Genomic DNA, 16,962 nt, shown 5'->3' with positions numbered 1-16,962 from the left:
TGCTCATGAAATATTTACATCGATTATGCCTCACATCCACTTAACTGGCACATGGAATTGGGGTTAAGCTATTAGTATGGATAAAGACTGGAGTGGGGATAAATAGGGCATTTTCAAATTGATGGTCCGTAACTAGTGGAATACTGTCAAGAATCTGGACCGGGTCCTCAGCTTTTTATAGTCTGCATCAATGCCTTAAAACAAAGAGGTCAAGGATAATGCATTCACGTTTACTGGCAATACATATCTAGGTGGGAATGTTAATGGTGAGGAAGGTACAAAGTGGTTGTGCTTTTCCTGCTGTGCTTTTCCAGCACCACTCTAATCTTGATTCTCATCTCCAGCATCCGCAGTACCCACTTCTAACAAGTGGTTCAGACAGATTAAATAAGCTGACAGGTATAATGTGGGTAAATAAGAGATTATTCACTTTGGTTGCAGAAATAAAAAAAATACACTCTTTTTTACAATATGTAGCTTCTAAACGTTACACTTAGAAAGCCACAGGAGTACTCTACAAGCAACACAGAGTTAGCATGCAATTAGGAAGGCACACAGCATGTTAGCCTCATCAGAAAGCAGTCTGAAGTGTAAGGACTGGACCCTGTCCTATGGTGGACGGCTGGGTAAGCCAGGTCTTTACTTTCTGGAACTTAAAGAAACATGAGGCGTGACCTCATTGAAACACAAGATTCTGAAGTGGTTTGATAGAGTAAACACAGCATTTGTTTCCACTGGCTGTGAGGAAACTCAAACATGGGATCACAGTCCCAGGACAGAAGACTGGTCATTTAGGGGAGAGGGGAGGAGAAATTTCTTCATGCAAAAGGTTGCAAAGGGCAATAAATACTCTCTTACATCAAGTACTAATTATTAGAAAAACAGTCTTTTATATATTACGGCAAATGGTTAAAGTTGAACATCTTAATAGTTTTCAAAATCAAGCAGCTCAGAGGTATTATTCCACACCTCTGGAGCAGGTGGGACTTGAACCTGGGCCACCTGGTCCAGCAATAGGGACACTATCGCTGCATCACAGGAGCTGTCATCTCAACGATTTCCTAGCTTTTTTTAAATCATAGATTCTAATCAGAGATGTTACTGCATAGCTCTGGAATAGGTGAGACTTGAATCTGGGGTAGGGACACTACCACTGCGCCACAACAGGCCCTGATATTGAGAGTAATTTAGGAAACAGCACTCCACTGTGGCATCAGCAATTCAACGAATATTCCTGCCTGATTTCAAATCAGGGCTCTTTCATGTGTAAAGTGAAAATGATAACCACTACACTACATAAACAGTTTACAAAATGCAGTGCCTTAAGCCTATTTCACCATTCAATTTAGATGTTTTTTTTTAAATTTAATCTATTTTTCTCATCAACCTGTCCAGCAATGTTAATGCACACCTCTGCAGCAGGTGGACTTGAGCTCAGGCCTCCTGGCTCAGAGGTAGGGGCACTACTACTACATCAAATGAACCCTCACCTTAACTTTTTTCATTTAATCTATTTTTCTAATGACCGTACCAAATAGACAATCTTGAGGGCAAGGATAATTTCTGAAGGAATTTGAGGCACAGCGGTAGTATTCCGACCTCTGGAGTATGAGACCTGGGTTCAAGTCTCACCTCCAGTGGTGTACATTAACATCTGTGAAAATAGCCAAAGAGAACTTCACAAGCCCTTGTTGAATACATGAGTGCAAATAGCCTGACCTTTAAATGAAAGCAGTGAGTGCATCTGCCACATTCCTCAAAAACAGTGATGCCCACTCAGTAAACAGCCCACAGGTATCTAAGTCTCAGTCTAAGTTGCTTTTCTTTCTGAATGACCCGCTTGTGATTATAACTACCTTTGGCCACAAGGTTATTAGCTAATTCAACCAAGATCAGTCTGTCAATTTCAACCCTAAGAAGGGGAGCAGTAAGACATGTTTCCAACAGATCATATCCTATCCTTTCTCTGTACAGATGTTGAATGAATCATAACTGCCTGCATTCTCCATTTAGAATTTCAAAATACAATTTGACTCAATTGAGATTCAATACCAAAAGTATCAATTTGTAATTTCCCCTCGTTGAAATGTTACTGTTATAATTTCTAAGAAAGGCAGTTTCAACGGAAAAAGATACCACCTTACTGAAGCAAAAGGACTCTAGTGCACACTAAAATGTCTGCAATGTGCATCATGTGACTATACTCCATTTCATGCAGACTCCAAGCTGTGGAAATTTCACCAGAAACTATAAAGCTCTGTGGAATGTGAAAGACTACTCGCTGTAGCTGGGCATCTGACAGCAGGTGGTGACAGTGGGGGTGTGTGTGGGTGGGTGGGTGGGTGGGCGGGCATGTAGTCAGAGGTCATGGGCAAGGAATATTGAAGGAACAGTGGAGTATGAAGTCTCTGATGCTGGATGTAGAACCAGGAAGAGAAACTGGAGCAGGCACATAACTGCTGGTCAACTGGCCAAATCACCTGTCAGCATCCCATGACCACTGGGGCCTCACGGAGTGAGTGAAAGGGAGTGTGAAATACAGCAGCTAGGCATTGGAGCAGGGTTGAGATGGTTTGGTCCACACTGAAGATCCAGGACCACCAGCCATTGATGGTGGCTAGAAAGCTTGGAAATGTTAGTGGAGCAAACAAACAACTTTAGGAAGCCTCACTAAACAATCCGGGCAAACCTTATGAGGTCACAAGGAGAGAAAGATCAGCTTTGTCTCTGAGAGACAAGGTAATCCGTGTTTCTTGGTCATGGAACGTTAGCCATAGGAGCTCCTCCAATTAAACTTCTTACCCAGCTAATTAGAGAGCTCTCCAATAATATCTTTATGGATCTGTAACAGTGGGTGAGTATCCATCGTAAATAGTTAATTTCTCCAACTTACACTTTCCCATCAATGTCTACAAGGATTCATTGCCAGTAGAATAAAGGATCGCTGTTTTATAATATTTGCGCAGTGCGTGTGTTTACATCAGCTGATACACAGTGCTACTAACAAAGCTGTGAGTCAAGCATCTGAAATTCAGCTGTTGGAAATGTAACATGAAAAAAAATTGTTACTCGGCTATAAAACACAATGGTTAAGGATAAATTGCAGAGATTAGCGAATATACAACGGATACGGAGAGAGGTCGTGTCGTACAATTTCTTGTGTGGATGCTTAATTTGGGATTTGGCCACGCTAGTTGCCACTAGGCAGCTGTTCCCACTGAGGAACACTTGCTGAATTTGATTGCATTTACATTTCTGCAGCAAACAGAGTTCTATTGAAATATTTCAATCTCCAGAGCAGCATTTCTACAAGAGGGACGAAATACAAAAACCGTTTCAACTGAGAACCAAAACTTCCAGTTCGATAACCAGTGAGCTCTTATTTATCTTTACATTCTTAGTGAATCTTAACATGGGCAAAACCTGCCTTTACAGAGTAACTACTTTTGTTGCAGCTTGATTCAAATGTGTTTGTTTGCACGTGAGCTGTGAACTTCAGGATAAGTTTTCACATTTTTTGCATTGGAATATTTTCAGCTGGGTGGATTTTAGGTTCAAAAAACTAACACCTTGCTTGTTAAACATAATAAGGTTTAACTGGCTAGTTTTTGTTTTACACAAATGGGTCACTGAATTGATAACTACACCCTTTCAAAAATTAAAAGCCTCTGTTAGAACCAAGGAGCAAGAAGAGAGTAAACATTCAACCCCTCTTCAACTGGTCACAGCACACCGAATGAAGGAAATGATCTTTTGTTTAAACGATTTGCAAATCAGTGTGCAGTTTATTGCAGGTTAACTTAAGAGTCAGTGCACAGATGTTTACACCATTACATCAGAAATTAATTACACTGAGTTCCATAAATAAAGGACAACCTTCACTTATATAAAATATTTATTGTGGAAAAATCGCAAGAGGATCTTCACAAAGAAGGGGTCAGGCCAAAGTGGGGACCAAGCCAAAGAAGATGTCATTAAAAGCAGCAAAGTCTTATGCAAGTTTTGAAGGATGTGGAGAGGTGGAGGATCTTGAATTACTTTTTAAAAATGGTGTAGCATGGAGGTTGTCAGACAACCACAATCTGTCAGAATCAAATATATTACAGGACAGTAATCAATCAGGCTTTTTTCATTGTACACAAACAGGAGGTTAAAAAAATGATTGACCCATTTTTTCCATGCATGATTCACTTATTTAGTACTAATCTCCTGAGAAGTTACTTATACCACATGAACACCAAAATTAGACAATTTTAAAAAGAAACTTTTCTTGAAGATTTATTTTCTTCATTCTTTGCTGAACATAAAGATAAATATTTTGCCCTGCTGTCAATATATACTGTAAATTGGGTTTTGCTTCATAGTTCTTGCAACTTATTGAATTACCAAGATTTGAACAAAATGTTTTGTACAATGTCCAATTCACATCCAGGATTACATTTGACTTCAAACTAATAATGAATGCATCAAGTCAAGTGTCAAAAATCCACCTTTTCTGGAAGGGACATGTTTGATATAAAATTATTCTCAAGACAGCACCCAGATTCCCACTGTAATTTCTACACCATCACTGGGTCTGACTGCACTCGTATGCACTGCAGTGAAAATGACACAATGCTAAATTTGCACTGTTAAGCCTATGTCATATTGTGGTTTGTGTCTTTTTCTCAACTGTCTTCTGACTGGAAGATGATGGCTTGTGTTGTGGTGACCAGCTTTTTGCTTAAACATCATCTGGCTCAGAGCCCCACTCTTGCAAGGCAGCCTCCTCTGCTTTTCAACTGCCAATCTTACTCCTTGTCTTGGAATGTTACGTGTCAGAGCTGTCAGCTTTTGTTTTTGAAGTTCTAGCTCAGTCTTAGTCAGTCTTCCAGTTTGGTATGCATGAGCTTTTAATCCTACTGTTTAATCCTATTCTGTTTTTTTTTGTGCATGTTGTTCTACTCTATTTCCTTCAATGTTGTTTACTGTAAGGTTGTCCATTCTTTAAATTTATGGATGTTAGAGCAGGGTAATGGGGAACTATTTACATCAACAATACTACATAGTTATCTGTAGCTTAAAGCTCCCTAGGCATTGCCCCCGAGAAGGCCAGCTCCAAGTTTCACTTTAATGTTTTTGGAATTTATCAAATTTTCACACTAATAGGATCCAGAAATCATTTGAAGCCCCTCTGAGTGAGACTGCCATTAAGTGCTTAATTCAAGTATGTTTTATTTTGTAGGCTGCTATAAACTAAAATTAAGACTGCAAACTCAGATGCAGCAAAGAAGAGAGTCAGCAATTATTTATTTGTTGGTCATTAACCACAATAGAACATTGCCATGAGACATGCAAACTGCATTTGATTTTACCTGAAGCAATGCTGCCTTGCCAAAATTTACAACAAATTAATTCACTGATTACTGTGAAAACTATTTCAAATCTCTGCCACACATACTGATGGTTGATAACATGACATAATGTCTCAACAATGATTAATGCTACAGCTTTCCAACTTCAGTGAAATGAGAAAGAAGCATACAATCCAATGAACGCAAGTTCTCTTAGTATCGTGCGGTCCACCTCTCCCCCTTCCCTTCCCTTCCACAATATTGCCATTTATGGGGATAAGCTCTCAACCAGCACCTATGAAAAGTCCACAGTGATATTGATTACATTTTCCCTCAACTCATTTCCTGTGCGGACTCTATTCCATTCTTCATCTCTATAACATCTGCTACTTTCACACCAGAGCTTCTAATATATCCTCAGTGTTCCCCAACTGAGGATTCCTCTCCACTGTAGTTGCTGGATCTCTTGACCATCCCTGTACCATTTTTCATGCTTTTGGTCTCTTCCACAACTACTGTTTCCCTTGTTTTAGACTACCAGCCTCCAAATTCATCAGATCTCTCTCCGCATTTCTGCGAGCTGCAGCATTTTAGTACTACAAGCCACAGCTTGCCCTCTGCTCCCAGCATTCCCAAAGGGACCATTTGCTTTGCCACACTGTGGTCCACTTTTTACCCACCCCGACACCTCTTCCCCTTCCCACCACACATGCCAATGACGGAGTATGAGGCACAATAGATTCCAATTCACTTCTTTCCTTCCCACCATCCAAGGCCCAACACACACCTTCCAAGTGAAATAGTAGTTTACTATAATTCTTTCAGTTTAGTGCACTGTATTCATTATGTGGCCGCCTCTACACTGGGGAGATCAAATTCAGGTTGGAAGATCACTCTACTGAACAGAAGCAGGTTAGGCAGCATCCAAGGAGCAGGAGAATCGACGTTTCAGGCATAAGCCCTTCTTCAGGAATGAGGAGGTTGTGCCAAGCAGGCTAAGATAATAGGTAGGGAGGAGGGACTTGGGGGAGGTGTGTTGGGAATGCGATAGGTGGAAGGAGGTTAAGAAGAGGGTGATAGGCGGGAGAGGTCGGGAAGATGATTACAGGTCAAGAAGGCGGTGCTGAGTCCGAGGGTTGGGACTGAGAAAAGGTGGGGGGAGGGAAATGAGGAAGCTGGAGAAATCTGCATTCATCCCTTGTGGTTGCGGAGGGTCCCTAGGCGGAAGATGAGGCGCCCTTCCTCCAACCGTCGTGTTGCCATGGTCTGGCGATGGAGGCAGCCAAGGACCTGCATGTCCTTGGCGGAGTGGGAGGGGGAGTTGAAGTGTTCAGCCACAGGGCGGTTGGGTTGGTTGGTGCGAGTGCCCCAGAGGTGTTCTCTGAAACATTCTGTAAGTAGGCGGCCTGTCTCCCCAATGTATAGGAGGCCACATCGGGTGCAGTAAATGATGTATGTGGAGGTGCAGATGATTTTGCGACGGATATGGAAGGATCCCTTGGGGCCTTGGAGGGAAGTGAGGGGGGAGGTGTGGGCGCAAGTTTTGCATTTCTTGTGGTTGCAGGGGAAGGTGCAGGGTGTGGAGGTTGGGCTCGTGGGGGGTGTGGACCTGACGAGGGAGTCGCGGAGGGAGTGGTCTTTCCGGAACGCTGATCGGGGAGGGGAGGGAAATATATCCTGGTGGGGTCTGTTTGTGGACTGTTTTTGGACTGTTTTTGCTTCTTTGATTGATACCAGATGGTCTGCCTGATTTTCTTTCTTTGTATCAGTGTAGACAGAGTTGAACTGGCTGACTGGGCCAACTCAGGGGGCAGTTAAAGAATCACCCACATTACTGGAGGCACTTGTAGACCAGATCAGGTAATGCGACCCAATGGCTTTTATTGATGATCAACAATGATCACCATTAGATTAGCTTGTAATTGCAGAATTACAATTCAAATTCAAATTCAAATTTCACCGTCTGCTGGGATGAGATTTGAAACCAAACCACCAGGGCATTAATTCTTGGCTCTGGATTGCTAGTCCAGTGACAACTATGAATTAGGGAGTAACCATGATTAACCATTTGGGGTAGCACAGTGGCTCAGTGGTTAGCACTTTGACTCCACCCTCAGGCTGAGATTGTGGTGCTGCAAAAGCACAGTTCAGGCAGCATCCGAGGAGCAGGAGAACCAACGTTTTGGGCAAAAGCCCTTCATCTGGAATGAGGCTTGTGAGCCGAGGGGGTGGAGAGATAAATGGGAGGGAGTTTGGAGTTGAGGAGAAGGTAGTTGAGACTGTGATAAGGAGATGGAGATGGGGGTAATGGTGATGTGTCAGAGAGGAGGGTGGAGTGGATCGGTGGGAAGGAAGATGGACAGGTAGGGCAGGTCATGAGGGCGGTGCCGAATTGGAAGGTTGGAACTGGGATCAGGTAGGGGGAGGGGAGATGAGGAAACTGGTGAAATCCACATTGATGCCGTGTGGTCAGAGGGTCCCAAGGCAGAAGATAAAGCGTTCTCTCTCCAGGCGTCAGGTGGTAAGGGTTTGGCGGTGGAAAAGGCCCAGGACCTGCATGTCCTTGGTGGAGTGGGAGGGGGTGGTCTAAATGTTCGGCCACAGGGCAGTGGGATTGGTTAGTGTGGGTGTCCCAGAGATGTTCTCTGTAGCTTTGTGCAAGTAGGCATTCTGTCTCCCTAACGTAAAGGAGACAACATTGGGAGCAATGGATACAGTAAATGACGTGTGGAAGTGCAGGTAAAACTCTGATGGATGTGGAAAGCTTCTTTGGGTGCTTGGACAGAGCTGAGGGGGGAGGCATGGGCACAGGTTTTGCAATTCCTGTGGTCGCAGGGTAAGGTGCCAGGAGGGGAAGGTGGGTTGTTGGGGGGCATGGACCTGACAAGGGAGCCAGGGAATGGTCTTTATGGAAAGTAGATAGGGTTGGAAAGGGAAATATATCTCTGGTGGTGGGGTCCATTTGTAGTGGCGGAAATGGCAGAAGATGATGTGACGGATACGGAGGCTGGTGGTGTGGAAGATGAGGACCAGGGGCATTCTGTCCTTGTTGAGGTTGGAGGGGTGGTGTTCGAGGGCAGAGGGGCGGGACGTGGAAGAGATGCACTGAAGGGCATCAGCAACCTCATGGGAGGGGAAATTGTGGTCTTTGAAGGAGGAGGCCATCTGGTGTGTTCTGAGATGGAACTGGTCCTCCTGGGAGCAGGTGCAGTGGAGGCAGAGGAATTGGGATAGCGCTTTTTCAGAAGGCAGGGTGGGAGGAGGTGTAATCCAGGTAGCCGTGGAAGTCGGTGGGTTTGTAGAAGATGTCAATGTTGAGTCGGTCACCGGTGATGGAGATGGTGAGGTTCAGGAAGGGGAGGGAGTTGTCTGATATGGTCCAGGTGAACTTAAGGTTGAAATGGAATGTGTTAAAGTTGATGAACTGTTCAACCTCTTCATGGGAGCACGAGGTGGCACCAATACAGTCATCCAAATAGCGGAGGAAGAGGTAAGGAATGGTGCTGGTGCAACTGCAGAAGATGGACTGTTCCATGTAACCGACAAAGAGACAGGCAAAGCTGGGGCCCGTGTGGGTGCCATGTTAACCCCTTTCATCTGGAGGAAGTGGGAGGATTCAAAGGAGAAATTATTAAGGGTGAGGACCAGTTCAGCCAAATGAATGAGAGTGTCAGTGGAGAGGAAGAAACAGAGGGCTTGGAAGCCCTGGTCATGGTGGATGGAGGTGTAGAGGGATTGGGTGTCCATAGTGAAGATGAGGCATTGAGGGCCAGAGAAATGAAGGTTTTGGAGCAGGTGGAGGGCGTGGGTGGTGTCCTGAACGTAGGTGGGTAGTTCCTGAACTGGGGAGATAGGACAGTATCGAGGTAGGTGGAGATGAGTTCGGTGGGCAGGAGCAGGCTGAGACAATGGGTCAGCCAGGGTAGGAGCTAGAACCAAACGGTGCGGGGTTCCTGAACTATAAGGTTGGAACCTGTGGGCGAGATGTCCCATGAGGTGATGAGGTTGTGTACGGCCTGGGAAATGATGGTTTGATGATGAAGGGTGAGGTCATGGTCAAGGGGGCAGTAGGAGGCGGTGGCTTCGAATTGGCACCTGGCTTCAGCAGCTTAGAGATTGGTGTGCCAAAGTATCACCCTCAGGTGACTATCTGTGTGGAGTCTGCACATTCTACCAGGGTCTGCATGGGTTTCTTGCGGGTGCTCCAGTTTCCTCCCACAGTGCAAAGATATATGAGAATGAGAGCGACTGAGAGAGAGTAAGTGAGTGAGAGAGAGTGAATGAGTGAGTGTGAGTGACTGAGTGAGTGACAGAGTGGAAGTGAGAATGAGTGAGAGTGAGTGAGTGAGAGAGAGAGAGAGAGAGAGTGAGTGAGAGTGAGTGAGAGTGAATGAGGGTGAAAGTGAGAGAATGAGAGTGAAAGTGAGAGTTAGAGTGAGAGAATGAGAGAGTGAAAGTGAGAGAGAGAGAGAGTGTGTGAGAGAGTGTGTGAGAGAGAGAGAGAGAGAGAGAGAGAGAGAGAGAGTGTGAGAGAGATTAAGAGCGAGAGCGAGAGAGATTAAGAGCGAGAGCAAGAGAGAGAGTGAAGTAAATCTATCTTCAAAAGGCTGATGACCACGGCTGTGGTACACCGACTGGTCACGATTATGAAGAATGCAGCCTGGCTGCAAAGTGGACATTGGTATGGCTCCACATACACAAATGAGTCATGACATTTTAAAAAGCTAATGTGTTCATGTCATATCATCAGCAATGACTCACGTCAGGATACCCCTACTGGGACTGCATTACACTGTTTTTATTAGAACTATATATTTACCAGCCAGGGGAAGACAGAAGCAATCAACAACTTAACACGTCAGAGTAGGAATAGATCATATGGCCTCTCAGGACTTTTCCATCCTTCAATATGATCATAGTTCATCTTCTGTCTCGACACTGCTTTCCTCTTGTTTTCTATACCTTGATTTTTTTGCAAGATCAAAAATCTCTGTCCTAGCTGGGGTAAACTATACAATGGTAAAGTATCCACAACTGCCTGGGGGACAGAATTCCAAAACCTCTCAATCTTATAAGTGAAGGAATTCATTCTCATCTTACTCCTAAATAATCAAGTCCTCAACCTGAGGCTGCGCCCAATGCTCTGGACCAGCTAGCCAAGGGAAACAATTTCTCAGTGCAGATTCTGTCATGTCTGTTCAGATTTATGATGTTTTGATGAAATCATCTCTAACTCTTTTATATTCCAGACAGTAGACATATAGCTTATTCATCCTCTCAGGATAGGACAACTCCTCCTTCCTGAATTGAACTGAATCAGCTTTATTGTCACGTACGCAAATGAGTATAGGTCACCAGTTACAGCGCCAACTTAGGTACAAGGCAGCTAGGGACAGATCTTCAGTACAAGTTCTTAGGAAAAACATATACAAAAATAAAGAAATAAAGAAGTCCAGCATTACAAATCATAGAAATAAATTAGAAAATAAAGAGAAATAAAAAGTTCAGAACAGTCCTTTCAACCCAGTCCATGAACTGATCAGAACCAATAAATAGTTGCTCAGCTGGATGGAGTTAGGGAACTCACTGACTAACACACTGTGCTGACTGATGCTGAATTCAATAATGCACAGAAGCTGTAATAACATAAGTAGCATATTTTACTGCATCTGATCATCCATAAAAAATGGCGTACATAGAATCCATTGTCAGAGCAATGCTGACTAATCTAATAGAAAATGCAGCATGTTATATATATTTGTACTGATTCTCTAAGTTACACAGAAAACACAGAATGGGGTAAGAGAGTGAGGTTTTCACCTGACAATATATAATCTCACTTATATAAAAGCCCCGGCACAGTGCTTAGTCCTTTGGCTATGGTTATGGTGCAGAATGAATAACAGCTGGACACGTGTTAGAATCAAAACCATGCTAGGTTAGATACTGCAGGTTACAACTCTTCATACCCAGACTTCCTTCTAGACCCCATTTTGTGCTATCTGGAAAATTGCTAAGAACAACTGGAATAGAGTCATATCAGGGAGAAACTGAGGACTGCTGGAGATCAGAGTCAAAGAGTGTGGTGCTGGAAAAGCACAACTGATCAGGCAGCATCTGAGGAGCAGAAGAGTCAACATTTTGGCATTCCTCATAAAGGGCTTATGCCCAAAACATCGACTCCCCTGCTCCTCGGATGCTGGCTGTGCTTTGCCAGCATCACACTCTTCGATAGTCACATCAGACTGTCATCATGCAACTCGCAGTCTTCAGACACACAGGGACACTGGAAAACGTCTGGATGCAAGTATCATAACAGGTGGTTCCAGGAATTCAGAATGTATAGGCCATGGACAATTTTAACAGATGCTTATGGTCCATATAGATCAGATTTAACAACCTGACTGTGCTGGGTTTCCTGATATTAGTTGCAGTAACAGCTGAGATTACACCTATTTGAAATATCCCTGAGTGGGGATTTGAAGATCTACATGAACTATTCTTCCTTTCATCCTGTGCAGTGACACACGCTGGCAAGTGCCCCCTGCGAAAGACACTATCAGGACCAATTGGGATACCATCAGCAGTCCAGTAGTGGGAGTGGCCAGACACAAACACTTGGACAACCTATAGTCAAGCAATTGAAGCACTTGGACTGTACCCCAAGATCCTAGGAAAGGGTTCAGGAAGCAAAGAAAAAAAAAGCAAAGTTACCTGGCTATTGATGAAGGTGAAGCCGGGACCACATTGGATGAACAACGTTCATCTTTCAAAGGACTAGGTACTGAAACCAAGTCTGTGCTCTCTAATAATGGGGGCTCATCCCGACGTCGCTCTTCACTACAGTCCATGTCCTGGCACTCCTTAACATCCTCTCCTGCAAGTAAGATTGACAAGTTAATCTTAATTGAATGTGGATGAACCAGTGCTTAACAATTATTTAGTCTGCAATTAGAGTCCCATTAGAGACTTGAGTAGGAAAGCAGTCCTATTTAATACCATTGTTATGATCCAGACAAAACCCCCTCAAAATCTATTAAGAAGATAGTCTAGACCCTACGTTTTTTTTTATTTAAAAGGTAAATGTAAAGCGCTGTGTTCCAGATGCAATTTGACTGGTCAAACTACCAGACTTGAAGCAAAAGACACTTTATTCATACACTATAGTTAAAATACAACAAAAGGAAACGCAAACAAGTTCCAAAAAATGTAACATCCTATAAATACATCTTTGGCTAAAGGCAAATTCAGTAAAACATATCACTGAATGTTGGTGTGGACTCAATGAGCACCTTACACTTGCCTTGAAATAAAATAATTAAAAGGTTAGGGTATATTGGGGCATTTTGGTCTGGTCCATAACACTTGACAACTTTTTCTTCTTTGGTAAATACCAATACAAAGTACTAATATAGTATTCTAAACATGCTCTGTACCCTTATATATATATTTTGTCTCTCAAAGACTCTAACCCCCTTTTACTGCTAACTTTTTATACGCCAGTCTTGTTTCCCTCTTCATTTCCTCTTTCAACTTATTGTTGAAGAACTTGACATGCATTGCTTATCCTGCTTTTGTCTCATGGCAGCTGTCAATGCATCCATGCCTTTGATGAAACTGCAAGTTCATCAGCAACAGTAGAGTCTATTAAAATAACACAAGAAAATGATATAGGAACAAAAGCCACACATCTTCAAAAGTTGAAAAGGATTTTCAAACTTTTTGAAAATAAAAATCAGCAGCTTTACAATCATTCACTCCTTCAAATCTGACAAAAAATGCATTCACATGTCTTAAAGGGTTTTTATACACTGGACAATGTAGACAGTCGGAATGTTGCAAAAGCATAATTATCTGTCTAAGAACAGTACTCTGTTGACAGTCAATCAGTCCCTTTGACACAGTTACGATCTCCTATTATTTGGATTGCTGGTGACCTTTCAAATCTTTGACAATGCACAGAAGAGAGTGACAGGACTGACAATCACTTACAAGTGACCTACAAGAAATGGACTGAGCTTTTAAAATGGGACCAAATCAGCAGGGGCCACTGTTATACAAGTGACACTTTTCCATCCTGCTTTATATTTTGAATAAACACTATTAATCATTCTTCAGAAGCTAAAAAGTTGACACGGGTGTCAGTACTGTGCACAAGGTTCAGTGCTAGCCATCACACTACCATAGAGTCAATGGTGGCATCTTTTGCATATCCTCCTACTGAGACAATTAGAGAGGAGGAATAGATCATAGGAGCCTCAGTGACTGTTATATTTGTGAAGATATACACTGTCAAAGTTGGTTGTGTACTAACTTTCTGATCTGCCTGCTTTGCAGTTGTATCTGCCACTGTATTATTCTGAACATCTCCTTTAAGAGCTGCTCTACACTTGGATAATAGGCCGGATCCTGTTTGTTCTTCGGCCACTGTAATGCTCTGACATATGCACAGCTTCACACATAAAATAAGATCAACATTATTCTCTCAATAGCAAGCCAGCTGGAGTATGACTTCACAGAATGTGACAGAAGATGACAGCTTCAATAACCATAACTGGTGAAAGCAAAAACTGAAAATGAACACCAAACCTTAAGATCAATAAAACTAATTCCATTATTTTTCAATTTTACTGGGAAGCAAAACATATGAATATCCAGAGTTGTGTTTGTGAGGTTTGATTTGTGAAATTTCAACTGGCATTGGACTTCAGTTTTAAGACTTGATCAAACTTTGTGAATTCAAAATCAACCGTCCTGTTCCTTTTACCTGAGATGGTTGGACACTGCTCTTCAGCGTCCTTGTCTTTCTGCATTTTTGTCCCCTTTGTTTTCCATCTGCTCCTCACCTCGGCCACTAGTTGTTGAAATTCTTTGCAATGTTTTATACCTGCAATGCAACATAACTGAAGATTTTTAATTGCACTGTAACAATGAAAATGGTCCTGAGATCCCAGTTTACAAATACTGCAATGAGTATTTGAGTAGTGGCAGTGAACTATGGGACTTTTCCCACATAGTTAACTCCACAGGACAGTAAGCCCACTCATAATCCTCTATTCTTCTCTTAGATTTCCAAAAGGTTCCAAGAATTGAAAGGGTCCTGTCAGTTCCACTGAGGATGATGTCTAAATCCATTTATATCTCATGACACCGATATCTACTCAAGTTCCAGTCGACTCAATCACTTCACAACCACAATCAACCTGAAGGACATATATCACCATTTCAATTTCAACTACAAAAGGGGGACAGGAACTGAAATATGAGGGCATTGAGGGGAGAATTCCACCCTGCCTATTACAAGAGAAAATGGGAGGCACAGTGAGAGGACTGTGTTTCAAATGCATCCGCCAACAAACCTTTTCCCTAAAAATCCTTAATTATTTTTATTCTTTCACGGGATGCAAGTGTCACTGGCAAGGCCAGTATATGTTGCCCATATGGGTCTGGAGTCACATGTAGTTCAGACCGGGTAAGAATGGCACATTTCCTTCTCTAAAGTATATTGGAGAGCCACATGGATTTTTATAACACTCAATGACCGAGGCTGCCGCCTGCCTGGTCATCCTAGAACATTCTGTATGTGTAGCACTTCTGGACAACTCCTGGACAGCTTCTCTCCTGCATACAGGGGGAGCTGAACAGGAGGGATATTGAAAGAGGAGGGCCCAAGGTGTCACCAAGACTCACCAGATCACATACTCTCCCTTTATCTGTAGTTCCCTCAGAGATCTGAGATATTAGTGAGACCATACTTGGAGTATTATGTATAGTTTGGCCTCCTAATCTGAAGAAGAATGTTCTAGCTAATGAGGGAATATAATAAACATGTGCCAGACTGATTTTAGGGACATCAGGATTTGGATCAGTTAGGACGACATTCACTGGAGTTTTGAAGAACAAAGGGAGATCTTATATAAACCTATAGAATTCGAACAGGACCTGACAAGTTAAATGCTATTCGGATTTTCCTATTTCCCAATCAATAATAGTAATTATGGCCATCATCACTGAGACCAGCTTGCAATTTGAAGTCCAACAGGTGCTGAAATGGAATTTGACCTCATGTCCCAGAGTATTTGAACTGTAATACTGGTGCGCCAGATTGGCAGTCAGTTCCATCCAGTCACACTCTGCATCCTGATAAATCTCTGTTCCTGCTTGATATTAACCGCTGGCTTTATTGATATGTACACTCTCTCCACCCTGTAAGAGAAAGCCAGTAGCAAGTGGAAGAATGCTAATCTCCAAAATGTGGGAAGGGGATTTATAACTCGTATGAAAGTGTGATTCGAGACATTTTTACTTTTGATATGGAAGCTGATTTAACAGAACTTGCCTAACTACTCCCTCTTCAGATTGAGCAAGAATGGCACTGAATCCTTCAAGAGCAGAATCAATTAACTGGAACCACAATGTACAAGTTCTACACAATAGACGTCAATTAGCCCAAAACACTCATGCAGCATACAGGGAACTTGAAGCTCCATCTCCAACTTAGACCCAATTCATACGACATAAATTAGACACAGCATAGTAAATGCAAAGTACTGTTTCATCAATATTATTGGTTTCCTCCCACAGTCCAAAAAATGCGTAGGTTAGGTGGATCGGCAATGCTAAGTTGCTCCTTAGTGTCCAGGAATGTGTAGACTAGGTGGGAAAATTCAGGGTGTGAGAGGGCAGGGTCGTTGGGTCTGGTTGTAATGCTCTTTGGAGGGTCAGTGCAGATTCGAAGGCATTTCATCACCAGTTTAAGTGCAATTAGGGATGAGGACTAAGTGTCAGTGAGGTCCACATTCAATGAATCAATTACATGAATTCTGCTCTGGAACAATTGCCTGAAAGAGGTGGACAGAGACACATCAGCAACCTTCAAAAGGGGTCTGATATATAGGTGAAAAGGAGGTATTTACAAGGTTTAGGGAAGAAATGCTGAGGAGTCACACAAAATTGGACAGTGTTTTGATGGTTTCATAGATGCGATGAGCTGAATGGTCCACATTTGTGCTGTTTGATTCTATGGTTCTATTCAGGACTCAGTGGTACACAATAAACCATGTGGTATTTACAACTCCAGCAACTAAACTGAAGCCAGGTCAGGAGGGAAGGGATCAATCTTCCTTGACTGTAAAGGCCTTACATCACATGGGTTAGTCTGTCTCAATCCAGTCATTAACATGAAATAGGTCTTGCACAGAACTGTCCCTGAATTAATGCTTGAGGCAACAAAACCAATTTTATGCCAAATGATGCAGAATAGCATTCCTTCAAAACAAAACATATTGTTGAGGTTGAGTAGAGGGAAATTCATAATGCGTCTAATACTTCTGACAAACAAACTCATTTTTATCCAGCTTTTAAGATAGCCATCAATTTCAAATTTACAGAAGAATGTACAGATTCAGAAATGGGGCCAAAAAATTGAGTTGATAAAATTGCTGGCTTAAGGTTCAGGGATCAGTGCTCATGGCGGAAATTAGGATTCTACCTTGGTCATTACAAATTGCTTGGTTTTATACTTTTCACTCGAAACAAGGCCTGTTGTGAAATTTTGTCTGCTTTCAAAGATTGAAAAAGCATGTTAAGATAGTGCAGTTGTTAACACCAATTGTTATATGTCTCCTGA

The 16,962-nt window shown here is 42.6% G+C and overlaps 1 protein-coding gene across 1 annotated transcript in view; it reads right to left on the bottom strand.

Moving 5' to 3' along the window:
• rad18 (RAD18 E3 ubiquitin protein ligase) overlaps positions 1 to 16,962 on the bottom strand; it is a 306,334-nt gene that overhangs the window by 112,505 nt on the left and 176,867 nt on the right. Inside the window, exons 10-11 of the mRNA XM_072582676.1 lie at positions 14,101 to 14,220; positions 12,048 to 12,210 (exon numbers count right to left, since the gene is read on the bottom strand). Of these exons, the coding sequence (XP_072438777.1) occupies positions 12,048 to 12,210; positions 14,101 to 14,220 (283 nt within the window). The remainder of the gene's footprint in view (positions 1 to 12,047; positions 12,211 to 14,100; positions 14,221 to 16,962) is intronic.

Source organism: Chiloscyllium punctatum, chromosome 12, assembly GCF_047496795.1.
Source record: "Chiloscyllium punctatum isolate Juve2018m chromosome 12, sChiPun1.3, whole genome shotgun sequence".
Lineage (NCBI taxonomy): Eukaryota > Metazoa > Chordata > Chondrichthyes > Orectolobiformes > Hemiscylliidae > Chiloscyllium > Chiloscyllium punctatum.
Note: the sequence above shows the minus strand (reverse complement) of the source record. Positions and strands in the feature narration are given on the sequence as shown.